At 47.6% G+C, this 26815-nt stretch overlaps 1 protein-coding gene across 4 annotated transcripts in view; it reads left to right on the plus strand.

Annotated features, from left to right (window-relative positions):
* AFAP1L2 (actin filament associated protein 1 like 2) overlaps nt 1-26815 on the plus strand; it is a 69329-nt gene that overhangs the window by 38832 nt on the left and 3682 nt on the right. For 2 of the 4 annotated variants that reach the window (XM_051617918.1, XM_051617921.1), the window contains exons 2-16: nt 2834-2962; nt 3473-3550; nt 8057-8148; nt 12440-12530; nt 15926-16009; nt 18424-18629; nt 19204-19383; nt 19977-20066; nt 20593-20677; nt 21889-21993; nt 22580-22791; nt 24466-24611; nt 25331-25442; nt 26081-26320; nt 26410-26584. In XM_051617918.1, the coding sequence (XP_051473878.1) occupies nt 2834-2962; nt 3473-3550; nt 8057-8148; nt 12440-12530; nt 15926-16009; nt 18424-18629; nt 19204-19383; nt 19977-20066; nt 20593-20677; nt 21889-21993; nt 22580-22791; nt 24466-24611; nt 25331-25442; nt 26081-26320; nt 26410-26584 (2025 nt within the window). The remainder of the gene's footprint in view (nt 1-2833; nt 2963-3472; nt 3551-8056; nt 8149-12439; nt 12531-15925; nt 16010-18423; nt 18630-19203; nt 19384-19976; nt 20067-20592; nt 20678-21888; nt 21994-22579; nt 22792-24465; nt 24612-25330; nt 25443-26080; nt 26321-26409; nt 26585-26815) is intronic. The other 2 variants (XM_051617919.1, XM_051617920.1) reach the window with 2 other exon arrangements.

Raw genomic sequence — 26815 nt, forward strand, 5'->3', positions numbered from 1 at the left:
GAGATCAAGCAGCAGTTTCCAGCCTTCAAAATCCTGAGATGGTTTGAAATACATAGGTTCTCCACTGATTTTACTCCTATTCACCTGCTGGGACCTGCTGTGATTCTTGCTTGCACAGAGAATCTTACAGACCCCCATCATAATCATCCTTAACTTCTCACATTTATCACTCTGATAAGTATTAGCTTGTTCTTTGTCTGGTATGAAAGAATAAATGGTCACATTCATTTCAGTGGCAGTTTATTATTGCAGGTATTGGATTTGGATTGGGAATGTCTAGCTGAGATCAAAGAGATGCTTCATAGGAGCAGAGAGTTTATTTGCTTCTTCTTGCTGAAGAAGAACAAAATGAATCTTTCTGAAGACCCTGAAGTCAGAACCCACTGAAGCCTGGAAGAGCCTTTCCACTGACCTCTCTGTCCCAGATGTGTCCTAAATGAGTTGCTCTGAGTCACTAGAAGCCTGAATTCAGCTTTGGTGGGCTGGAAAATGTAACCTACTGTATGGACTGTGTTTTTCATAAGATCTTGACCCTGTGTATGTGCTAGCTGTGGATGCCTAGGAGAAGAATAAAGTCATTTCCTGCAGTTGTGGGGGTGGAGGGGAGGGAATGAGAATTATACCACATACAAATGTGGCATCGTGACTTTCACAGAGGCAGCTGTTGGGAGCTGACCTGCTTCTGAAGCTTCAAATTAGGTATTCTTTGAGCTGTGTTTCTTCTGATACCATCCCCAACACATAATTGCCCTGTCCGCTAGGATGAACTAAGAGGAACATATATTTAGGCCAGACCAGAAGGAACTGACCTCAATTTACATCTTCTGCAGTGAGCTGCTGAAGCAAGGGAGTGAGTACAGCAAGGCTGTGATTTACACTGGTGGACTTTCCTTAAACTTAGAAGAAGCAGGGTCCTTGAAGCTGGAGAGACACTGGTTATGAGTGCGTTTGACACCAAATGCTCACAGTTCAGGGTTTAATATCAGTGACATCTAATGTTATTGTCACCAAATACTACCTGTTTCCTTACAGTTAATGAAAAATGCTGTTGCTTCTGGAAGTGGTTCTTGCATTCTCTGGATGGCTGTGGTTTATAGCTGGGCAAAACTACAGCTGGGCAGAAACATTCAAGTTGGCACAGCATGGTACAGGTGTTTACCATTCCCTACTGGTCCTAAATCAGACCAGAAGGTAATTAATTGGGTGTAGATGGTATGTGTTAAGATGAATTGTTAAGAACTACCAGTTGGTAGACTCCTCTGGAGCCATTATTGATTGATCTGGAGCCATTAGACTGTTTTGCAATGAAGCTAGTGAAGATTAAAACAGCTTGAGATAGTGAAAATTAATACAGCTAGAGAGCAGCAGCATGTTTTTCAGTTAATGGCTGGCATCATAAACCTTTGCAGTGTAATTTATGCTTTATTTATCATTATTCTAACACATTAACCTGAGGAAGGGTTCCCTGTTGGCAAAAGATGGGGGAGTAAGAAGGTGATGGCTGTCTCCTGGTCATAGAAAAATATTCTTTGTGACCTTGGAAGTGGCAGCAGTAGATCTGCTTCAGGTGTGTTGCCCTATGATACTAAAATATCAATACTTTTCTAGTTCATCTGTGTGTGCTGTGACTCAGAGGGGTACCACGGGAACACACAGCATGGAAATGCTGTCAGTAAAGGGAAGGGAGCACTGACCTAGTTCGGTTATCCATATGTCACATTCCTTGGTGGTGTGCTGGGGAGTCACAGCCTGGTTTGCAGCCTGGTGGTGGCAAAGCCAGGCTTTGCTGTCCATCTACCCACAGCTGTGCAGCATCGGGGGGTGGGAGGGGGGAAGGAGGAGGGGTGTGACACAGGGGGGTAGTAGGGGAGCCTCCAAAGGGGAGGGACTGCCCCAGGTGCTTTTCTGTGCTTTTCCTGCACACTGTCATTCTCATGTGATACTTCCTCTCTCCACGTAATACTCTGTCATTTCCTCCCTGGAATGGGCTCCTGCCTCTGCTGCTGATTAGCCCATGGTGCACTTTGCTGAGAACAAAACCAAGCAATTAAACGCCTGTTGCTTCAGTGTGATCCTTGTCAGAGAAGTGATTTGTTGGTGGCAGAGCTGAGTAGCACCTCCTCAGATGAAAAACAAATCTATTAGCCTGGCTGAGCTGCCTGAGTTGCTTGTTGCAGGTGTGCAAGGATGTCTTTGGTACAACAGGTCTTCCCTGAGGGTCTCTGAGATGGTGCTCAGTCTTGGGTCTTCAATTCCACATGATACAATGTTCTCTGGACACTACGCAAGCAAGAAAGATGGCTTGAGAAATTGTTGGATCATGAGTTATGTATGTGAGAGTTCTTTTGTCTTTTTTTGGAGGGGGAGACATAAACATTTTCAAATCATTACAGATAATTAAGGAGTCTTGGAAAGAGGAACCAGAAAGCAGAGTCTTTGGTAGATCCAAGTTCAGATGAGGTTTGAATGATGTTTTCTGGGGCTCAAGATTCATGTGTCAAGATCTTTCTAGTTGCTTCTGTATAATCTCAGCCCAAATGCTCAAAATCCCTCCAGGCTTTTTCCCCCTTGAGCAAATAGTCTATAACAAGAATAGACATTTACATGGAATCTTACTGGTGTATGAACAGACTAAGGGAAGTTGGAGCCTTTTTGGTTTGGGGATCTACTTTCTTTTCAAAGCCAGTGGGAGGGTTTAAGTTGGAAAACTAAATATGAATTATTACTGGGCAGAAAAATGGAGAGGATCTTGGGAAATTCAGAATTAATGTGTGTCCTCTTCTGAAATGCAGCCCTACTGCTTTGTCAACAGTTGTCTCTGTTGCTGTTGTAGCTCTCGAGCAGCTGCTTACAGAACTTGAAGATTTTCTGAGGATACTGGACAAGGAGAACTTGAGCAGCACTGCTGTTGTGAAGAAGAGCTTCCTCTCTGACCTGCTGCGGGTCTACACCAAGTCCAGCGGTACGGGCAAGGAAAACTGAGGGTGGGGTGGTGGGCTCTTATGGGAACTGCTACAGGGTATTGCAGTGACATTTTCCTGGAGGCTGGTGGGAAGGGGAGACATGAAAATTAGGAGAAAAAGGAACTGAGATTTTTTTTTTTTTTGCAGTGACTTCTAATTGTTTATGTAAAATTACTATAGTTATGTGTCCAGCTTTACAAGCAAAGGATTCCCAAGATTCCTGATACTTTCTGTTTTCCTTATTAAACCTTAAGTTTATTTAATCCACTTTGTAAGATACACAGGATGTACTGTTTGGCCAAGTTAATGTTTAAGTAGAAATTTTAACTTATGGAATTTCCTGACTATAAAGCATGTAATTTTCCTGCTTTTCATTGTTGCTCGGGGTTTTTTCTGCTCATTGCCTCAACCAATGGTCTCTTCCTAAAATGTGCTCAGCAAAGATTTTTTTTTTACATCTGTCTTTGTGGGAAAAACTTAGCAACGTTCACTTCTCCCTTTGGTTGCAGGTGGCGATGAGGAATATATTTATATGAACAAAGTGACCATCCATAAACAGCAGGGCGACCAGGAAAAACAAGACAAAGGTAGGGAGCTGGAGATTAATGGCTGCCTTGTGTCATACAGGGCAATGAAGGCACATGTGGTTAGATTCTTGCTTTACTGCAACCTGTGGTGACCCTTCTGGCAGCTCTGGGGGCTGAGGCAGTTGATGGTGTGGAAGGACTGCCATTTTCATTACATTCCATTGGAAATCATGGTCCTTGCCAACCCCGTGAGGTTATTCCTGGAAGCAGCACTTTGGAGGGCGTTATTTTGGGATAAAGATGTTGTCTTCTAAGGCTTGCAGCTCCAATGCCTGAAATATTTAAGGAAGTCTTCGAGTTTCCTTTAGCCACAGAACATGTCAGTTCACCCCTCTGAGACCTTGAAAGCATGTGTCTCCTTCATTGAGTTGCTCTGCACTAGCCCAGAAGGTCTGTGTTGTCCTGACCTTGTAAGGTGAGTTCCCAGGTGGAGCCTTCACCCTTGCCATCTGTCTGGGTAGAGCACCTTCCTCTCCCAGGGTATGCAAATGTTCTGTGGTGTACAAGCCAAGAAATTAAACCTAGGTAATATATTTCCAAATTAATTTTTCCAGGTTTTAAATCTCTAACATGGGAGAGAACATAATTCTTTAAAAATGTTCTTGCTCTTTGAAGTTCATCACAAAGACCATTTTGATAGCTGCATAGAGTGAGATTCCTACTGACACACGTCTCCTTAATGCACATGTAGGCAGAAGATGACCCTTCCCCAGAGTTTCTGATCCAAATAGATGAGACAAGAGGACTCATCAGTGCAGCCTGCTGTGGCTGTGCTAGTCCTGCAGTAGCTGGGGTAGCTCCAGAGTTGTTTATTTTGGTTACATTGTTTTGTGGTGGGTTTGTTTGCTCTTTTTGTTTTGGTTTGCTTTTTAAAATACATGCAGCTGAATTTAGGGTAACTTCAAATACCCCTGAAGACAGGATGTCCTCCCAGATTACACGTGCAGCCTCTGTGTGATCTCCAGACAGGGCCCTCAGGGTGATGCTGTAATGCTCCATAACAGGATTGCTCAGCCTCCCGGTAGCTGCCGGTGGCTGAGCAGTGTCAGAAATATCCCTTTAGAGAAGTTCTCATTTGGGTGGATGAAAGATGACTTGCACTGATCCACCATGCAGAAACACAGGGGCAAATTTCAGACAATGTCTATTTTAGAGTTGGTTCTTTTCTTTCGGACTTTTCCCTGTCAAGGCCATGGGCCTGCCCACTCAGTTGCTCCCTGTGGGACTTGGTGCTTTTTGCTTTCTCAGTTTTCAGCAGCCTCCCTATTCCAAGTAAAACTTCTGAGTTATTTGGAAATGCTGAAGTCAGTGAAACACATGTATGGGATCTTAGCCATAGCTGCAGCTGGGTGTACAGCCCTGATCCTGCCTCTGTAACTGCACGGAGAGAGCTGTGCCTGCCTGGTCAGAAGGGAGACCTGCAGGATCAGATGTAGCAGAGGGAGGGGCCCTAGTACCTGCTGGGGCTGGGGGCTGTGGCAGGGATCCTCCAGGGATGATGCCAGCTCCCTTTACCCCTTTTGTCCACTGCTGCTCAATGCACTTTGTTTCACAGCAATCCTTTGGTGGGATGTAGTGGCCACACTTTTGTGGCTCAGGTCGATGGGTCCTCTCACACCCTGTGGGATTTCTTCCTCACTGTAGCTGTGCTGGAGGATGCTCCAGCAGTGCAGGGTGAAATGCTTTTCAAAGGGATAATACATCAGCTCTAAAAGTCCCCCTCCAAACCTTAAAACATGCTATTTCTACAAAAAACATATTTCACTCACTGCTTCAATTCCATCAGGAGGGATTTAAGCTGGGCAGTGTGCTGCTTTTGGGCTGCCTTTTTATGGCACAGGAGTTGAATTCACTGCAGTGAGGGATAAAAGCACCATCATTTAATGAGAATCAGAAGTCTCTACCCTACTAGTCCATGGGACTCTTCAGTGAGCCAACTACCATCTCCTCCTGGAAGTCAGCACTTCCAGAAAGTGCAGGGGTCTGTGATGTGGGACCAATGGGCAGTGTAGGTCTCCTGGTGGTGCACACTGCTGTCCTCCTAGCCCAAATACCAGGAGCAATTCACTTTTACAAAGAACAGAGAGCACAGATAAATAATGGTTAGTATAGATGAGAATTTTAACAGGCTTTTGGCTGTTTTTTTATTCTTCCTCCCTTCTTGTAAATTCTCTCCAAATTCTAGGTTCTAGAGAGACTTGTTTGTCAGAAGACACCTATAAAGTGTTAATGCTTATCTAGGAGAAAAGGACTCCTTCCCTCCCACCCCAATAAGGATGCAGTCTATGATTTGTGGTGCTCATGTGTATAGTGGGAGAACGGAGAGACATGTACAGTACATACTGTGTGGACTCTTCATATAGAAAGTGTGCATTAGGTGCTGGGCCCCATTTGCTGGGCACAGCACTAGTTGCCCTCTGAAACCTCAGAACAGAAAACCCCATAACATCTCCCAGGGATCTTGTCAGATTAAGGTTAAAGGGGCAGTTATTCCTGCACAGAGGCTGAAAATCAAAGCTTGATCACATCCTAGTCTGCTCCTCAGCTGGAGAACATGTCTATGGAGGTGGGCAGGTTTCCAGCAGGGTGAGGACTGAAGCTGTGGTCTCAGTCCTGTGCTCCAAGGTTGGTGGGAGGAGGAGGAGCTGCTGGTACAGAAACCAAACAGCATTTTCCTGGCATGGTGAGGTTCAGTGAGATGATTGCTAGGTTTGCTGGAGATTCAAGAACACTCGCAAAGGGTTTGGTAGTGATTTTTACTGCTGCAATTTCTCTTCTGTGGAACTGAGCATGGGAGGTTCTATCTGGCACAGAAGGATGTGAGTTGGCCTGTCCATTTCTCTCTGCTAAAGGGGCCTCTTAAAAGTTCCCCGTGTGGACAGCTGTGAGTGTGGAGATAATCCTCTCTTGGGTAGGAGCCCACTGGGGCTTTAGGAAATCTCAAACTTACTTCTGGTATTTCCAAAAGCAGAAATGGCCTCAGCAGCTGCCGTTGATGGAAAGTATCTGCCCTGAGAGCACCAGCACTTGGGTCCCTTACAGAAAAGACTAATCTGTAGCAGCAGCCAGTAGATATGGCTCTGGTAATATAATCATGGGGTATTTTGATAGGTGGTTCTCCCCCTGATCAGTCTGTGTCATAGCCTCACCTGCTTTACTCTGAACATTACAAAACATCCAGCAGCCCTACTTCTGAGGTGCAAACAGCTGCTTGGAGTCAGTGTCTATTGATCCATGGGTCTCGTGCATCCTTAATGAAGTTATCCAGCAGCAAGGACCAGGAGACCTGTGTCACATGGAACAATTTGCCACAAGAAATGTGTTTTGAGCTCTTGCACCATCAGACCAGGAGCTGGCTGCAGCCTGGCAGGGCAGAGCTGTCATCATGGTTTCCAGACCTCAGAAATGAACAAAGTAATGTGGTTTCCAGCTTCTATTTTTAAAGCCCAGAATTATGCAGCAAAGTTCCTGTCTGTGTCTTTGGAGCGCAGTTCTAACCACTGCTGGGCACTGTGCAATGCCCTGGTGGCTTCTGTGTGGCTGGAACATCAGCAGGTGGCAAAGGGAATTAGAGCATCAACTTGCTGCAGATTTTGAACCCAGTTCACTTTTAATTTACTGGACTTGAAGTATCTGAATACCTTAGCCACATTTCTCCCAAAGTAATGGCAAGAACACTCTGTCAAAGGGGATGTTCCCTCTGCACAGGATAATGTCTTCAAAGGCCTTAATTTTTCAGCCATTTATTGTCTTGCTCCCACTTGTTCCTGAGCATTGCTGCATTCTGCTGTATTGGAGGTCGTGGGATTTGGGCACATGTTTGAGGCCACCCAGGAATTCTGTTGTGGAGGAAGAGGGACTGAAGACAAGTTTTCTGAGCCTTTGACATACCCTCCAGCTACTGAATCACTCTGCATTCAGCTGCTTGGAAAATCTGACTTTCCAGAGGCAGATGCAGATTGCCTGGAGCAGTTCTGCTGCCATATGCCCTTTCACATGTTTGGCCTGGGCTGCTTCAAGAGCAACTCTTCCTGAAAAAGCAAGACAAATACTGTTCTTGTTTGGCTTTGACAAGCCATTTTCAGCCCAGCAGAAACCTTTGCAGTTTGCTCTGGGAGCAGACTGGAATTCGCTTCAGTTTTCTGGAAAGGCAGCAAAGGTGAGGACAGCCACTGATCTGTCTGCTCACAGCAGCAAGGAGTAGAGCTAGGAAGGACTAAAATGCTGTGGATTTCAAAGTCTCAGCAGTGGGGCTGAGCTTCACAGTTTTCCCTCCAGAAGGAAAAACATGCCCAAAAACCAGAGGCCAGTTCTTCTATTGGGTCTCCAAGTGGCACATTCCTGGGTATGGCCTGAAATGACACAGTGGCCCTGCAAGTGCTGCCTTTAATTGTTGCTCTGCTTGCTACTGAAATAGCACCTTGCTGTTCTGCACATCCCCAGGTGGTGAGTGCTCTGCTGGGAAATACCACACACCATCAGTAGAGTTGTGTTTCTGGCTTGCAGGGCTGGATCGGAGAAGCTCCTTGACCAATGGAGACTCAGGACTGCATTTGTCACCTCCTCAGAAGAGCCTGCCAGAGCTCCCCCCTCCAAAGGTATGTTTTGCAAATCCTTTGCTTTTCAGTGCCTGGAGATCTGAACCCTGGCAGGCTTCACTTCCTTTACCTGCTGCACAGCACAGGGAGACAGGGAGCTCTGCCCATGTATTGCAGCGAGGCAAATGGTTCTGGAGAGCTTTATTTAAAAAAATACAAATCAAATGAAAAATATTTAACCAGGGGCTCCCTCTTGTACAGGTTTCTGTTTGGTCTTTACAAAGGCTGCAGGTCAGTGTGCCTGGGCAGGGTGGCCATGCTCTGGGATGGCTGGGCATCCAGAAACCCCTGTGGTTCCCAAAGCTTGTGCACAGGGGTAACGGGCAGCTGTGGGAGCCGTGGGCTTCCTGAGTGTGCACAGGAGCATTCTGCAAAACAGGTGGTGTTCCTTGCCAGGGAAACACCCCTCCATGCATGGCAGTGCAGGCTCAAAGAGTGAAGGGAATTGAGGTTTGCCAAAGAACTAAAGGTGAGCTTGGCTCTCAACTGTTGCTTTGGAAATCTCCAAGCTGTAAAGCTTGTTGGCATGTACTTACAAAAGCCAGAAATCCTTCACCTGCCAGGTGGTGGGATGATCCCTGGGCAGTGCCAGAATCTCCCTCACTGGCAGAGCCCTCCATGGTTTGACCATGGGCAGAGAAGATCAGGTTTGCTTCCAGCTGAAGCACCTGGTGTTGTCTGTGCACTGGGCAAAGGTGCTGGGCATTATGCTGCTTGTACAGCCCTCAGGTCTGCAAGGAGGAGTCAACAGCACAGTCGATGTTTCCCAGGGCAGCTATAAATCTGCTCAGGGTCCAATTATAAATCCAGCTAGGGTCCAGTTCAACACCACCAGCTGTCAGTGGGATTTTGTCTCCATGCCAGTAAGCCAGCCTGTGTGTCCTCAAGAGACACAGGTCATCCTCAAGCCCCCGGATGTTTCTGTTTGGTAGTTGATCCAACGTGGGAATTGCTGTACTTGGATTTCAGGATGTGAAAGGAAAGGAGAGCAGGGAGCGTGGAGGGGGAGGCATGGAGGAGGATGGGGTGATACATCCATTAACCAAAGAGGAGGATCTGCTCCTTTCCCAGGAAGGAGGACACGAGGGCGAGGCTTAAGGACTTCTGCTGTGTGGCCCAGCTGGAGGAGCTGGGAAAACAAGGGGATGGGATGTGGACAGCAAGTCCTCGGATGCGGTGCAGTTGCCTGCTCCAGCCCCAGGGGTGCTTTGCCCACACAACCAGCCTGGGATAGTTGCCTGGGAGCAGCAACCAGAGCAGGAATCACTGTTTGGCTTTGGGTTTCTCAAAACCAGAGGGGGTGGTGGCCATGGCAGGGAGGTGGTGCAGTGGAATGAAGTCATAACCAGGGAAGAATTATAGAATCATAGAACTATTCAGGTTGGAAAAGGCCCTTAGGATCACTGAGTCCAACCATCATCCCTACTCTAGAAAGTTCTCCCCTAAACCATATCCACCAACACCACATCCAAGAAGCAGCTGGGTGTCCCCAGGGCATCTCTGCTTGTGCTTGGTAGAGCCCAGATTTCTGAGTGGGCAATCAGGAGATTAAATAAGGGAATTAGAAAAATAACAGTCTTGGATATTAGCTGAGAAGGGTACCTAAACCATCCATCTTCTCCCAGGCCTGTGCTGGGAACTACCTTCTCCCACCTGCTTACCTCTGGAGCTAACCTTTGGATAAAGCAGTTAAGTGCCTCCTCACTGTGAGCATCTGAGTGCCAGTGGGCTGTTGGCAACAAAGATACCTGAGCATACTTCAAGGAGCAGGGCTGGGGAGAGCTGTAGTGTGGTCCCAGTTAGTGTGTGGAAATGGCTGCTGTGGGGGAAATGAATCTTCCCTGTCCATGCGTGCTGCTCCTGGTGCAGACAGGATCCACGACCACCTGAGAGATGGAGGAGAGAGAGGAACTCCTTACACAGAACCAGGGGGGTTTAGAGAGGACCTCAGAATACGTCTATTTTAGCTCTGTGGAGTTTTCTGTGTTTTGGAGGTGTTAAAGGCACCCTGTGGTGTTGCTCTAGCCTTGCCTTTAGAGGCACAGGAGAAAACTGGTGATGAAGCCCTGCACAGCAGATTGTCCCTGGTATTCACCAGCAGTCAAGGGGCAACCCAACAGGGCTAGCCCAGCTGGATCACACTCATGTCTTTGGATTTGTCCCAAAGCAACCTTTAAACAATGAGTCCCGTGGGCTGTGACCTTTCGTCACTTTCCACAGCCATCTACTGAGAAAGTCATGTGGTGCAGACAAGGATGCCCAAGATGGTTTCATTTGCATGCTCCATTGTGCTGTAATGCAACAGGCAAATGTTCTGTGAGGACCAGGCTGGGTTAGATAACACAGCACATGCTCTTTGACCTAGGCTAGGGACAAAGCACCTCCGTGCCTTCAGGGAAAAGAGAAGAGGAACAAAAAACCTTTTGGGGCAGCTGAGGTGCAGTCCCACCTAGTCCCTGTTGGCTTCCATTGTCTGTAGGAAACAAAACAGAGCAGCCACTTTCCCCCCTCACCTCCTTCCCTGACATTTGTGAGACAGTGTCAAACCCACAGCATTTCTTTGTGTAGGCAGTTTGTTTATGGTCATAGCACAATGTAAGCTGGCTACACAAAGGAGGTCACCACAGGTGGCAATTGCAGACCCATTCCCTGGCCAGGGAAGGGATTGAGTAAAGCTTTGGAGTGGCTGAGTTTGTTTTTATTTCATTAACTTAGCACATTAAGACAAGCTCCTAAAACCTTAAGTGTTTGGAGGCAAGTGTTTTCCAGCAGTGTGTCCTACATAGCTCTGGAAAGCAAGCATCTGGCAGACCCAGGTAGGAAGGAGTTTTCATCCAAGACAAGTAAGAAGCTTGCGAGGTTGGCAGAGCCATGTGCAGCTTGCCCATGTGGGAGCAGAGTCACGTGCTTTTGGTCAGTGTGGTCAGGGTACCTAGCTCCCACAGGCTCAGTGGCATCCCCCCTTGTGGGCAGTTGCTGACCAGAAAGTCTTTTCCTTCAAAGCTTCCTTGTTATGTCTGGGCAGCAGTACCCGTTGGTGAAAATATCTAGGGCAGCATGGAGACCTTAGAACCTGCATTTGATGATGCTGGCATCACCTGCAAAGGGGCTGATGCTGCTTTAGACTGCTCTGCAGTGCTGGTGCCCAGATGGCCCCTCTTCTCCAGGCAACCAAGAGCAATCATGTGGGCTGGCATGAAGGACCATGCATGATCTATGACCTGCAACACTGCTGTCTCTGCAGAGAGAGACCTGCTCTTCTGCCTGTCCTCCTGGGAGGAGTGGGGCTTTATCCTTGCACACACTGACCATCCTGCCCGGGATTTGCACATGTGTCAGAAGCCTGCTGAAGCCATGTGAGCCAGAGCATACCATTGTCAGATGACTGGGAGTGGTTTGACCTGGGCGAGGAGAGGGGACGCTACTGTTGGGTCATGATGGGAGATGGGATGCCACATATTTTGGGAAGAGCATAAGCTGTGTGCTTATCCTACTCTGCTGTCTCACGCCCAGCAGCCATGTGAATTATTTGAAAAGTAAAAAGGTTGCTTCTTAGGTTCCTTTTTTTTTTTTTTTTTCCCCTCATGTGTTGGTATTTCTAAAGGATCAAGGCACTGTTTTTCCTGCCAGCCCTTGCTTGTGTTTAGGGAGGGGTTTGGCAGGCACCACAGGGATTTTCCAACACTTGGACTCTTTTCAAAGGTTTTTTTTCCATCAGTGTTGTGTATCTATTTCCTTCATTTTTTGCTCAGAGCACAATTAAAGATTCCTGATATAGTTCCTAAAGCAGATTTTTAGCTGTCAGAGACTTGGAGACATGACCAATGACCTCTCAGCCTGTTCTGTGTAAAGCCAGGATTGCACCAAATGTCTGTCCTTCTGGTTCCCTATCAAGATAATCAGTAGCACAGGGGATTGTCCCCAGTTACAGTGAGCAGCTTGGGGAGGGTCCGTGTAGCAGGCAGAAGTCCCAGTTCACAGTAAGGCCAATCACTGGGGTTGCAATCACTGCTTTTGAGGAAACCTGATTTGATCTTTCCAGAGATTTCAGCAAGATTAAATAAAATAATATTTATGATGCAATTACACCATCATTTCAAAGAACTTGAAACGCTCAGCAGTGTCTTTCTTCCCTGTCATCTCAACCAGTTTACATTAGTATCCCAGTGTAGACATCTAAAAGATCTCATCCATTAGGACACACTTTAGTGCTAAAAAATATGATACCCCATTGTTTTAAAGTATCTGTTTTTACATTAAATCATGCTTCCTTTATGTATTTATTCTGCAGATTCCTGAAACAAAACAACCTCCAGTCCCCAAGATCGAATCTCCAGAGGGATATTATGAAGAGGCTGAGCCATATGATATCTCTGTAAATGGTATATCACAGCTAAGTCTCTGGGGGGGCTTCATGAGGGAGGTGGAGGACTTGAGGTTTATGGAAATGAGTAAAGAAAAGTGTGGATGTTTCATGTGACAAATTTGTTTTCTGATGCTGGTCACTCTTGTTGTTACAGATCTAATGCTAGTTGGAAAGAAAAGCCTACTGAATTACTCAAATTTTTAGCTTTCCTGTAGAAATAAGTACTATGCCTGGGTTAATATATCACTGTAAAACCATTGTGGGTTCTCTTTGTCTTGATGGTTTTCTGGCAGATAGGCTGTAGTCAAATGCAGGTTTCTATTGAGCAGTGGTGAAGCTGTGGTGGCTTGCATTCATGTCCTACTGCCCTGATTGTCCCTTTGGGGCTCAAAATCCCTGACTCTAGGTCTGTTAACTGTGATAACCACTTTTATAATTGGCTATTTATTCAGCTTTGTCTCTTGTGACAGTTTAACCATCTGTAAACCTGATTAAAAAGCCACACTTCATGTGAGGGGACAGTGTGCTGGTTCCCTCTGCACACACTGGCTCACTGCTTGGGTCGGAACCTCCCAGCAATGTTGCCAGTAGCGGCACCAATTCCTGTCACCTCTGTGCTCCCCACCTCTTTGGGAGGAGTCTGCTGCTCCCAGATGCTCACTTTTTAAGATGTATTTGTGCATCCTTCTTTCAGTGAACACCCTCCATGAGAGATGACCTCCCCTTGACCTAATAGCAGAGCTGGTCTTGTCATCACTTTGCAATCCATTGAAGCCCAAATGAGAGAGATTGTATCGCTGTGCTGCAGAGACAGATCTCTGCTCATCAGCCTCAGCTGCAGCAGAGTGGGGCAGAGCTGAGGGTGAGAGTCAATGCAAGCAGAGAAGTGAGAGTTAAACATAAAAGATTTGGATCTAAACCCTTGGCTGTTGAATCTGAGCTGTTCATGAAGGAAGCTGAGTCCTCCCCAGCCCCAGTGTGCACCATTGAGCTTTCAGGATCCCTGGCAGGGAAGCACCAGCATTGCCACTGCCTGCAGGGGCTGGGGGCTGATGTACCTGCACAGCCCTCATTGTGGGTGTGCACCTTGTGCTCCTGGGCAGCTTGTAGCTCAGTTTGGGTAGCTGTTTTCATGGTGGCTTAGGAGTTACAGTGCTAAAAAAAAAGGGAGATGTAGAAAGGTCTTTGTTTCCCATCCTGTTCTGGCAGCAACTGCATTACCGTGTGACCAGCTCAGGTGGGAAAAGGTGCAAGCTTATCACAGCTGGGATGAAACTTAAGGTTTGGTGTGAAGAGGAGGTCTCCTCATCTCTGCCACGTGTCATTGGGTGCCAGCTCAGTTTTGCCAAAAGGTTCTGGGTTGTTTGGTTGAGGGCAGGGCTGTGATGTGTGGGTGATCCCTCCTTCAGCTGGGGCAGCCTCATCCCCATAGGGGTTTCCAGCTGCCTGCACTGTGAGACAAATGGGCTTTTTTTCCCTGCTGCACATTGGGAAAGAGAATAACACACTAGGAGCCATGGCATGTAAAGGCATTCACCGGATTAGTTGGCATACAGCCATGGATCTGTGTGCTGGGAAAACCAGGTTACACTATCCAGGCAGCTCCATAAACTCACATTACATTGAGAGCCTTGGCTGGCAGGAGCGATAAGCACACACCCAGCTTAAACCTCAGCTTTTCCTTGGTAACCTGCTGCTCACAGATGCAAATGCACCCACCATGGGCTGAAATCTAGACCAGTTAAGTGCCTAAAGAAGTGAGACATCAGAGCCCTGCAGGCATGGTTGAAAAAAAGAGAGAAAAAACCCATATGATGGGAGCACTGTCAGATTGAGGCAGGCTGTGGCTGCTGTCAATAGCTGCTTGACCAGCGGGGTCAGTGTTCTACTGAGCAACATCTCAGCTGTAAGTGGATGTGAGAGCCCCTGGAGCCAGCAGAGATGGGACATGCAAGTCCAGGCAGTCCCTTCCCTCTGAGGCCTTTGTCTCCTGTGACTGCTCAATTGCTTGTCCCCTCTGCAGGCCCCAGCAGGTCCCTTCTGCACAAGCAACCTGATATGCTGTAATGCCTGTGGCTTTTAAGGTGGATGGTGTGAAAAGGAAAGCAGTATTGTGTTCCCAAGAATCTCTGTGCTTTCCAGTAATCTCATATTTGAGGAGATTGCTTGGGGTTAGTGGGAAGAAGGAGCAGGGAGGGCTGTGAAGCAACAAGTTTATGGCAAGAGGGTGGTGTGAGGAGCTCAGGAGAGGGTAAAGTGTGGCACACCACGCAGAGGGCGGGTCAGGTAGCGATGCCAGGAAGCTGCTGTTGCCCTGGTTTGCCTCAGGAGACTTGGCTTCAAATCCCATGGTACAAGGAGAAAAGCGGCAGGTTTCAGTCATGCCCGTTGGTTCAACAAGTACAAAACTGGGATCCCCACCCCTCTTCCCCTTTTTCCAAGTGACAATAGTACCCTGTACCTGTCCTATGAGGAGTGATGGTCATTGAGTGATGGTCTTGAGACCTTGGCACAACTGGTGTCACTAAAGGATGTTCTGGACATGCATGGGTTTGCCCTGGACAAGAATGTTAAAGCCTGACCCCAGTAACCCCCCAAACCTCTGTGCTCAACCCCTCTCCACACAGGCTGGGTAGGGAAGGGGCCAGTGGTCCAGGGAGCTGGTGGTGGTGTTTCCAGAAAACCTTGGAAGAATCCATGCGTCTCCAAACAAATGGGCGTAGTGAAATAAAAAATAGGAACATCACTAAAATTAGTGGGTGTGCTGCCAAGAAAGGACATCAAAACAAGCTTCCAGATGGACAGAGAAGATAGAGAATTTTTGCAGTGTCAGATGTGGAACTGCAAAGCACTGTAACAAACCAGGGGTGAATTAATTAAAATGAAGCAGGCGGGTGAGGGTGCTGGGTCTAAGGGTCCCTTTTTCATCACCAAGATTCCTGCCCCTTTGCTGGGGATGCCTCTGCCTCTCATTTTACAGCTCCAGCAAATGCTGCTGCTTCTCTTTCCTCCTGGACTAAAATGTGTTAAGCTGTTATTGTCCTCATCTGTGTTTGCATAATTGAAGGGTGCGATAAGAAACAGAGTGAAAACGTGAGGGGCAACGTGACTGCCAACTGAGCAATAATTATTCCGGCTGGAACAGCTCATCTGCCTGGGCTGAATTTTAATTATGATGGTGACGATTCTGTTTTAAAGGGAATTGCCTTGTTGGAAGGGGTGGGTTCAAAACGTTGCCCTCGTTTGAAGTCTGACGTGCTGTGTGCTCTCCCACCATCACAGGGACGGAGCAGCCTGGCCGGCCAAGGGAGGAGCGTGGGGCTGAGCTGGACTGGCGCCCTTGCTCTCTCTGCATTTGCTTACCTGTGGCTCTCTCTTTGTCTCCCCTCCTCTTTGCTTTTGACTGTGCAGGTCTGTTTGGTAGGCTTGCTGCGGCTGGACCAAGGCCAGGGTTGCAGGTTACTGAGGGCGTTATTTATGCCACAATAACGATGGGTATGGCATGCTTTCCAAACTGAAGTGCCTTTGCTTTAAAAAAAAAACACCCAAACCCTCAGTGGTAGCAAAGATGATCAGGTGCTCTCCCTGGCATGCATGGGGTGTAACCATCTCTCCCCTCTCTCTTCCCATGTTGGATATATGCAATTTTTTGTGCCTTTGCTGGTGCTCAAGATGACAATGAAGAGAACTTCCCTAGCCTTTATTATGCTGGTTCTGGTCACTAATGTGGAGCTGATACGTGGTAACATTGGTTGTATTGACAGGTTGCCACTCAGTGAATGTTGAAGGTGCTGTGCTTGGGCAGAGGAAGCTCTAGCATATGAGGTGGTTGGAGCTTCCTATGTCACGGTATTGATTTATCTCCCTGGGAGATCATGGGTAGAGAAACAGCAAAGCAGAGGTGAGTCTAGATGAGGACATTCCAGAGCTTGGCTGCCATAGATGTCTCCTCAATAAAAGATAAAACTGTGTTCTTAGCTGAAATTGCCAGTAGGTGGAAATGGAGACCTTGTACTGAAGTGTCTGAGCTGTGTGACTTGGGATCAAGTGAGCCCAAGTAGCGATGTCTCAAGTCACCCAAGCAAGGTTTGTCCCAGTTTGCCAGCTACACAGCCTGGAAAATGTCTTTTCCTCATGAGGTCCTAACAGTGTCACCAGGCCAGCAATGGCTGCATCTCTTCAAGTAGAGAAGACCTCATTTCATGGGGTGCTTTTGGTTGCAGCAGCTGATGTACAAAAGAGCAGCCAGGGTGTCTGCTGATAGCATGGAAGAAATGTGGTATTCACTCTGGAGAAAGATGGCAGCCTGAGGCCTAATGCCTTTGTGAGGGGCACCAGAGACACCCAAAAGGGACAAGAGAGGCAGTTAATGATAGCCCCATGTTGATAAGGAAGGAGATCTAGAAGATAAAGTTCCCTTAGGCATCCTTGCTGCTGCTTAAGGGAGCATCCCTAGCAGTGCAGAGGTTCAGCTTCCTGGTATTTCTAGGGACAAGGAACCTCATCGGTTTTGTTCCATCTGAATTTCTGGCCTGTAGACAAGGTCTGCATATCAAGAATGCTTTGCAGGGCCATGCTTTCCCGTAAGAGATTGGCTCTCTGGTCCATTGAACCAGAGGATGGTGAGCCAGTAGTGTCCTGTCAGCACCATTCAGAGATTTTGGAAGGGGGTATTTGCTTTCAAGTAAGTTTAATTGGTGCAGCTTTGATCCCTTGAGGGATGTTATAGAGTGAGATTTCACCTGAGGAGACTGGGAGTAAGACTGTAGCTTTGTTACTGCGTCTCAGTTCCTTTTATTTTAAGAACAGATAAACCCAACCTAAGAAATGTTCTTCAGTGAAGCTCCTAATGCTTTTTTTTTTCTCTCTCTTTTTCTGGCTGCTTTTCCTCTTTTTATTTTGCACCAATCCCATACTGTTACTTTCATGTGGATATTAAGATTTGGTGAGATTCAAAATCAGATGAAATTTTGGTGTGACAAATCATCTAGTGAGATGCTGTTTGGTAGGACGAGTATGCGAAACCCTACACAAGTGCTGCCCAAATCTTACCAAATTGCTGTGTGAGCTTACCTTGTGAGTAAGAGCCATGCTGTAACGGCCAGCAGAGCATTGCAAATTCCCCTGCAGTCAGTGGGAACTTTTTCTGATTGTTTCTGATGTATCTGGTACCATTGACCAGCTGTTCCTATCAGCTGAAAAGTCCAATAAGCTACAGTAAATTTGAGCTGGGTATTGAAAATCCCAACTTATCTCAATGAAGTAGCAATCCATTGAAGAATTAACATTAAACATGTTATTACTGTTATTTGCAGCTGGCATTTATGACTAATTTTTGCTGCTGGAACAGTATATTACTTCAAAGCCCCTTGTTGTCCCTTAGATGTTGAGTAGAGAGAGACCTGTTAGCCCAGAGAGGGAAAGTGGAATAACATCTCAAATACAATAGATCATTGCTTGCTGCATGGCCTCACAAATACCACTTTTGCTTCTGACATTCAGAGGACAAGGGCTGATTGTAGCTTTCTGTTGCCTTAAAAATTGTGAGTGTTTGGCTTGAAGTGGAAAGAAGAAAAGCCATCTCTGAGGGAGGGGAGGAAAGAGGCAAACATCAGAAAATGTCTAAGGGAATGTTCTCAAATTTGTGGTCAACTGAGAAGTGTCTTTTGAGCCTTTGCTAACTGAGACTATTAGGCACAAAACATTGCAAAGAGATTAATATTGAGCTAGAAAGAAAAAAGTATCTCTGAGGGTTATTTTCCTATTGGTTATCCTCCTGTAGGAGAGCCTCAAAAGACATACCCCAACGCCAGAGACTTTTGCATGTGTGTGAGCATGGCTAAGGCAAGCACTGGGCTCAGAGATGTCCTAGAAATGTACGTAATGATAGAGCTTTGTTTTTGTTATAGAAGATGGTGAAGCCATTAGTAGCTCTTATGAATCTTATGATGAAGAAGAAAGCAGCAAAGGCAAGTCAGCTACCCATCAGTGGCCATCCACAGAGGCCACCATTGAGCTGATGAAGGACGCCCGCATCTGTGCATTCCTCTGGAGAAAGAAGTGGCTGGGACAGTGGGCAAAACAGCTGTGTGTTATCAAGGACTCCAGGTTGCTGGTGGGTAGATCCTCCACTCTGTAAAAGAACCTGTTTTCATGAGCTAGGGAGAGAAGTGGTGCTTCAGCGTTCATTAACTAGCTGGCAAAAAAAAAAAAGAAAAAAGTACCTCTAGAAGCAATGCTTCAAAAACCATGTTCCAGCAATTTGGGGATCTCATTTCATTTTCAGAAGGGACGTGGGCATGGGTCTGTTGCAGGGGACAAGAGGACACATCTGTGGCCAAAATCCCAAACTCCCCAAATTTCTGGAGATGGTGTTTGGTAAGCAGAGAGGATGCTTATCCCACTAGCTAACCACATTCTTGACCCTCTAGCAGTGTCTGTGAGAGATATTTCAGACTATATATGCATGTACATAGATGTATGTTGTGTATCTCTATAGATGTGGAGATATCCTGTGTGTAGTTGGTGTGGACATTGCAGCCTTTTAGGATCTGTGGGACCTTCTTGTGTTCAGTACACATAATGCATGTGGTTACACTGGGCCACTTCTAGGGTCGAGTTCACATCAGCAAGCGAGATGGAACGCTCCTCCTCAGCCTCTTACCTGCCCTCTCAACTTCCTTCCCCAGTGCTACAAGAGCTCCAAAGACCACAGCCCTCAGCTCGATGTGAATTTGCTGGGCTGCACTGTGATTCACAAGGAAAAGCAAGTGAAGAAGAAGGAGCACAAGCTGAAGATCATCCCTATGAATGCTGATGTCATCGTGCTGGGGCTGCAGAGTAAAGACCAGGCAGAGCAGTGGCTCAGGGTCAGTGGCACCTTCGGGGCTTGCTTGGCTGCTGCTCCCATGCTTCTACCCTGGCTTTGCGGGGAGACCATATCTTATCCCATCTTTGTGTGCCCTGGCTCCCTTCCTTGCTGCAAGCCCGTATACAAATACATCCCTTCATTTGCATGTCCCGGGATAGCTGCTTCCTGCAGCTCCCTGCTGCTTTCTGCACACATGAGGCCATGGAGGGACCTCCTACCCCAGCCACTGTGGCACAAGGGATGTCTGGGATGCTGGGGTGGGTGCCCAACATGAAGTGGCTGAAGATGAGGGGAGATGTGGTCCTTTCCCTGAGATGGCAGCAGAAGAGAAGGAGCCTTCCTGGAGTTTGGGCAGCAGCAGAGCTGCAAGGCACCAGGGCTGCCTTTGCTGGCAGCCTCTCCCCTGCTGACTCTGATCCAGCAGTTTCTGCTGGCTGCCTTCTGCAACACCAGGGGAGTCCCCAGGGTCGCAGGAAGCATAAACCATGGGTCTCCCAGGCTGCTGTGGTTTTGCCTGTCCTGGGTGGGAGGAGAAGTACTGATCCCATTACTGCAGCTCTCTCATGGCTGATGGCTTCCCCTTCTGCACAGGTAATCCAGGAGACCAGCGGTCTGCTGTGTGAAGGAGGCACTGAAGGCAACCAGTACATCCCAGATTCACAGCGTCTCAGCTACCCAAAGGTACACCTTGTATCTACCCAGAGAACTAGAACTCAGGCTTTTCCACCCTGATCCCTTACCAAGTAGTAGTTGTAGATTCAGTAATTTTATCTGAGAAGAGATATGAGCGTAACCAGACCCATCCTGCTGAAAAGGAGCGTTATTGGAACAACCCTGATTTTCCTTTGCAATATTTTGTTGCCACATCTTTCACCCCAAACCTGGCTCAGCATTAGGTTTTCCTCCATACAGGGCAACAGCAGCTATCTCACCCGACAGTACAGTTGTGCTCACCAAGAGCTTTGGAAGGGACATAGACCCTTGGATGCCAGGGCTTGGGCCAGTCTCTAGTCCAGGTTTAGGCTCAGAAACAATTGGGAAGGCCAAGCACAAGTGGGTGGGTGGGGGGTGTCTATGTGAAAGCATATGCTATGGAGAAAGTAGGACCTTGTAATTTAGCAGGGGGGAAAAGGCGTTTGTGGTGGCTTCTGGCTGGAGGAATGGGTCATGTCCATCTGTGGAGATTGTGTCTGGTGATTGTTGACAGGTGGAGGTATCAGAGAAGTACTCTGCAGCCTCTGAGAGCGGGAGCAGCACGGACGGCCACCCAGAGATGATTGAGACAAAAGATGGTAAAACCTCACCCTGGGGATGACAGGGAAACCTGGCCATCAAGCCTGTATGTGGCAAGGGTTTCTGTAGCTTCTCCTGCCATCGGCACCTCAGTCTGACCTGATGCAAGCTGAAAGCTCTGTGTGAATTCACTGCCTGTGCATTTAATTTCAGTGTTTTTTTCCATAATGAAGTGATGGGTGGGTGCTGGGATTTCTCAGCAGTTACAGAGTTAGGGTATGGCTTAAGAAATATGAGTGTGATACCTGCCCTACCACACAGATCCTGCATGACTCTGGGCAAGTCACCTTAGGACAGTTTCAGATGGCACAGATCCAACCTAATTGACTTTCCTCAGAGACCTCTGTAGAGAAGTTGGAGTATCTGTGAGAAATGCTGAGCCATCTCCAATGGGAGAGTTACACCTTCTCACTAGGGCATCCAACTCTGGGGCTTTAAGCTGCTTTCTCCTTCTATAAGATGGCAAAGGTAAACACGTTAAAAGAGGATATGCTGTATTAGAAGGATGGTGGGGCCCCTTTATATATATAGGAAAGGGAAATCCATGCTGAGAACTCCCTGGAGTCACCCAACAGACAGAGCTTGGCTGCCAAGTCCCTCTAAAGTAGGAGTTCATAATTTTGTTACAATAGCAGTAAGGAAAATCTGGACTAAAAACATGCAGCTTGGTTTCTTACCATGATTACCTCATGATTACACAGCCATATTCAGGCATGGGCTGATGTGCTTGGTAATGCTGAAGAGGCTCTTTGGGCTTAAGCTTTCCTCCTCCCCACCTTAAGTCCCTCTTTTAGAAAGGAAAAGATTTGAATGGAGAAAATATTTGTGGGCAATGGTTTTAAATTCAATTTTTTGTAGTATAAGAAAGTGAAGGGAGGTTGGCACCTGCACAGCAAGACCATTGCAAACAGCCTTCCCACAGCTCCTGCAGTGACTGGTGTTTGGTCAGCACTAACCCAAGTTTAAATATAGATAAAGTATCTTTGGCAAATCACTTAGCTGAGATTACTGGTGCCATCTTGCTCATCTTCCTCCTGGGCTTTGGCCTATTATAGCCTGTCCCTGAGTTGCAGGTTTGCCCTCTGCAAGGGACATGTGTGCCACAGCACTGTTGTGTGCAGGATGGCAGGGCAGGCAGCTGGGACAAGGGGGCTGTGTGTCTGGCTGTGAGCTGGGAAAAACACGCATAGGTCTTTTTCTTTTCTGCTAGTTAAGAAGAAAGGCTCAACTGGCCTGAAACTGAGTAACCTGATGAACCTTGGGAGGAAAAAATCCAGCTCCCTGGATAGTCCAGAGAGGTCTCTGGAAACTTCGAGTAAGTATCAGCATGAGCACTTCTGCAGGGACTTGTCTCAGGGCTGGGTCTTTGTGTGCAGTGCAGGATGAGCACCTGACATCATCCTCCTCAAACGTGCATGTGCCAGGCTGTCCTGCTGGGGAAGGCAGAGAAGCCACAGTCTGCACTCCATGCAGACAGTGCCTCTTACATGTTGACTGGTTTACAAGGGTAGGCAAAGCTCACAGGGTGACCCAAGAGGAAGGGCAGGTAATACCAGGCATGCATGGAGAGAGCATCTGGGCAGCCCAGGGTGTGAGAGTCAGCAGGGAGAGGGTTGTGTGGGTCAGCTGGTATTCACCACCCGGACCCAACTTTGTCCAACCATCTGCAGTCAATGTGCCATTCCAAACCTAACCAGAATTTCAAGGGTCTCATTTTGACCAGATATTTACCTTTCACCCAGTTTTGTATGGATAGGACAGCTTTGTCTCTGCCTGGGTCTTTGTGTTGTGTGGGGATCTCAGAATTTACTCATCAGACATCCCCATGCACATAAATGAGTCTGGATCCTCCCTCCCTGTGGGGTGGAAAATGTGCCTAAATAACCTGTGCTTGCTTGCAGGTTACCTGAATGTGCTGGTGAACAGCCAGTGGAAGTCCCGTTGGTGTCAGATAAAAGACGGTCACCTCCATTTCTACCAGGACAAGAACCGAAGCAAAGTGGCTCAGCAGCCCTTGAGTTTGACAGGTTGTGAAGTTATCCCAGAGCCAAGCCCTGATCATCTCTACTCCTTCCGTATCCTGCACAATGGGGAAGAACGGGTCATTCTGGAGGTAGGGTGTATATCCACAAGAAAGCTCTGCTTTAAGTCATCAGCTTGGGTTAGTAGGCCTAAATGCCAGTGACGAATTCCAGAGGAACCCTCAGTCCAGCAGAACAGAACTTGAAGTGTGGGACTTTGATTCATCTGCCTGTGGTCACCTAGGTGTCCCACCTAGCTGGTAATCGAGGCAGCATCTGATGCTGGTGCCTCCAGAGGACCATTCAAGCCTTCATGCTAGGCACTCGTCTTAGGATGGGATGGAGGGTCCTCTGGAGGTGCCCATCTCTCTCTGCTGACTATAGGATAACCTTGACGATTAAGTTACATGGGATGCATTTCAGATGGTTAATGTTAAATGAGAGGAATGCCCACTTTAGGGATTTAAATCTGGGATTAGGAGGAACAGAGAAGTTAATCTTCTGAAAACAGAGTTCCAAAGTCACAGGTCATGCATCTCACATAAACAAAAAAACCCAACAAATCTGCCCCTGAAAGTGCAAGTGAATTCATCTCCATCTGCTACTTTCCTTTGCTTGCATCCAGGACTGTTTATCTCTAATCTTAGTTCTCTCTGACGACAGCGTGATTATAGTAGGAGGTGGACAATGTGAGCAATTTCCTGTATTTTTCCAGTGGGTGGAATATTTATAGCTAAACAACTGACTTTGAGAGCCTGCCATGAAGTTTGAAGGTGTTTTTGTTTAGCTTCTGATTCGGAATATATCTGTGTCTAAGAAATTTTGGCTAATTACAGATGTGAAGAGGTGCTGGGAAAATTTACATTTTGTGAAGGGAGGAATCTGTATTTTGTTGGGATGCCAGACTCGATGTACAGACAGGCTGACTGGCAGGCTTCCCAGGGACTGGAGTCTCTGCTAAATAAAATAGACTGGAAGCTTAAAATATACTTTCCAGTTTGGGATTCACTTGCCCTGAATTTTACTTTGTGCTCACTGCTTTGACTCCTCAAATGAAAGCAAAAGGTGGTTGTATCAGCCCAGATCTTGCTTCAGGTAGAAATCCCCCGCTCCTGGGAAGTGCATGTGGCTGTTTGCTAGAGCTGACTTCAAGGCACCATATTTTACTCTTCATTTTGCAAAATGTCAGGCTGTTCTCTGCTGCTGGGAATTTGGTATTGACCATGGTAAAGGGAGTGACTCACTTTGATGTTCTCTAATCCCTCTTCCCTGTGCAAAACCCTGGAAGGGTTTTGGGCTCTTGCTTAAGGAACTTGCAGGCTCCTGTTGTGCTCAGGTCTCCTTGCACGCCTGTGTTTGTCAGTCCAATTGCTGCACTCTGCTGGTGCAAAATAAAAGCTGCACACTTTCCTTGGTAAATTCAGCTCTCCAACAGCTTCTCCAGCACCAGAGACTTCTCTTACTCTTGTAAGCAGTAGAGTTAATCACCATGGAAAGGAAAATGCAGACGGATGGAAAATTTTAGGAAGGAGTTAGGCAGAGAGCTGCGTTCATGTATCTTCCAAGTTTGCAAATCAGTCCCTACACAGAGCACTATTTCTTTCTTCTTTTAATGAAGTCTCTGGTTTAATATAAATAACCAGCATTTGTCTTTCCCCTTGCAAGCCCAGGGGGCTGCCAGGATGATTCCCTACCCAAGGCTAAGCCTTAGGAGTGCAGGGAAACTGCTTTTTGCAACCTGTAATATGTGTCTGATCTCCTTGTAGGCAAAGTCCTCGGAGGAAATGGGCCACTGGCTGGGCCTCCTCTTGTCGGAGACAGGTTCGAAAACAGACCCAGAGGAATTTACCTACGATTATGTGGATGCTGAACGGGTTTCCTGCATCGTGAGTGCTGCAAAGAGCTCCTTCTTGTACGTCAGGGGTAATGCCTGGGGCTGCAGGGACTGGTGGAGGGGAAGCAAGCTGGAGTGATGGTGCTTCTGCTTCTGGGAGGGTTGGCTGCCATGGGAATAGGTGGTAAATCCATGGCTGAAGCTCAGTCACTTTCTTTGGAAGCTCTGTGTTCAGTTCTGGGCCCCTCACTACAAGAAAGAGATTGAGGTGCTGGAGCGAGTTCAGAGAAGAGCAACCAAGCTGGTGAAGGGGCTGGAGAACAAGTCCTGTGAGGGACTTGGGATTCCTGAGGGAATTTGGATTGTTTAGTTTGGAGAAGAGAAGGCTGAGAGGAGTCCCAGTCGCTCTCTACAGATATGTGAAAGGAGGTTGTAGGGAGATGAGTGTTGGCCTCTTCTCTCAAGTAAATTATGACAGGACCAGAGGAAATGGCCAAAGTTGCAGCAGAGGAGGTTTAGACTAGATACTGGGAAGAATTTATTGACTGAAAGTGGTCAGGCACTGGAACAGCCTGTCCAGGGAGGTGGTGGAGTCACCATCCCTGGAAATATTTAAAAACTGAGTACATGAGGCACTTCAGGACATGTTCTGGTGGGCATTTTTAAAATTTATTTTATTTTATTTTGGGGTGGAGGGGATTGACAGTTGGACACAGTGATCTTAGAGGTCTTTTCCAACTGTGACTATTCTGTGAGACCAATCTCTCCTGATGGGACATCCCACTGCCTCTTCACAGCTTAATGCAGAGGAAGTACTCTGAGCCCAATGCCTATATCGACAACCTGCCCAAGGGCAGGGTGCAGCAGGAGGAGCTGTATGACGACGTGGATCTGCCAGACCTGCCTGTGGTAAGATGCCTGGTCCCTCTGCAGCGAGCTCTGCAAGACCATGGGCAACCATCTGGCCAGAGGGAGGCTCCAGCAGTTTTCAAACTGCAGCAAAGGAGATTCCTGACCCCTGGGGAAATTCAGGCTTTTGCAACTGGGCAGAAGTGGGTGCTGGAGAGGAGCTGCTAAGGAATGGGAGAGAGGTTTCTAGCAGGGTGCTGGAGAGATCCTCAGGCATCTGGGATGAAACTCCACAGTTTCCATAAGCCAGTATTGGGTTATTTGGACCTAGTGGATTGTTTGGAGCCTGGTCTATCAAAATTCCTCTTGATATTGGAGAGAGCAAGTCCAAGAATGATGGGCCATGCTGAGGAACAGGGTGTTGGGAAGGCCGAGGCTTTGGTAGGGGCTGCTAGATGTACAACAGTGTGAGATCTCTGTGTGAGACTGCTGCTACCATTGGAAAGACCTAGTGAAGGAGAGGAGGGGACTTCTCTTCAGTACAACAAAAAGCCCAGTAAGGAAAGACTTGGTTCCTTTAGCTCACTTTGAAAATACTCCAGATTGCCTGTGATGCTGCTGTTCTGCAGGGAGACTTCACCTGTACGTCTGGCTGCAGCAGATGGTCCCTTTTCAGGGGAAACTTTCTCCCTTTGCAGGAAGAAGTACCCAAGACTGAGAGCAAATTGGAGGGGGACCAAGACAGGGTGTACCTGGATCTCACCCCAGTGAAGTCCTTCCTACACTGTGCTGGCAAGAAGTCATGCCAGCCTTCACCCCTCAGCTCACCATCTTTAGAAAGGGCTGCCAACAAGGTTGCAGCAGAGACCCCAGCTGATACAGTCCTCGTGGCCAAGGATGCCGAGCCCTGTAGCAAGGCAGTGGAGACCTCAGAGCAGGTACTGTCCTGATACGCAGTGTGGGGCCAGGCTTCAACCGTGGGCCAGAGCCCCACCACCACATCATACCACCTCATTTCCCCCTCCAGAAACACCCAGAGACGCCAGAGCCTGAGGAGGCACCACCACGGGTGCCTGCTGTCAAAATCCAGACGCAGCAGCAGAACATCGCCTTCCCGCAGCCGGCCCCTGAGCCACCGGCGGGCACAGGCACCACGGGCAGTCCCCAGCTGCCTGCACACCGGCCCAAGATGCCACTGCCAGGTGGGTGGGTGCCCAGTGGGTGCTGCAGCCAGGGATGGGGTGGAGTAAGACATGAGCTTTTGCCCTGTAGTTTGGCTCACTGCTGCTAAACACTGCCCAAGGGGCTGATGAGTCTCCTGTTGGGTGACTTTCCAGACCGTCATTCATTTTGTTTCCAAGAACTTAAAAATATTTTTTTTCCCTTCTGCTTTTTCCTCGAGCTGAGCTTGTTTTGGTGGGTTGTGTTTCCAG

Source organism: Apus apus, chromosome 4, assembly GCF_020740795.1.
Source record: "Apus apus isolate bApuApu2 chromosome 4, bApuApu2.pri.cur, whole genome shotgun sequence".
NCBI classification, from domain to species: Eukaryota; Metazoa; Chordata; class Aves; order Apodiformes; family Apodidae; genus Apus; species Apus apus.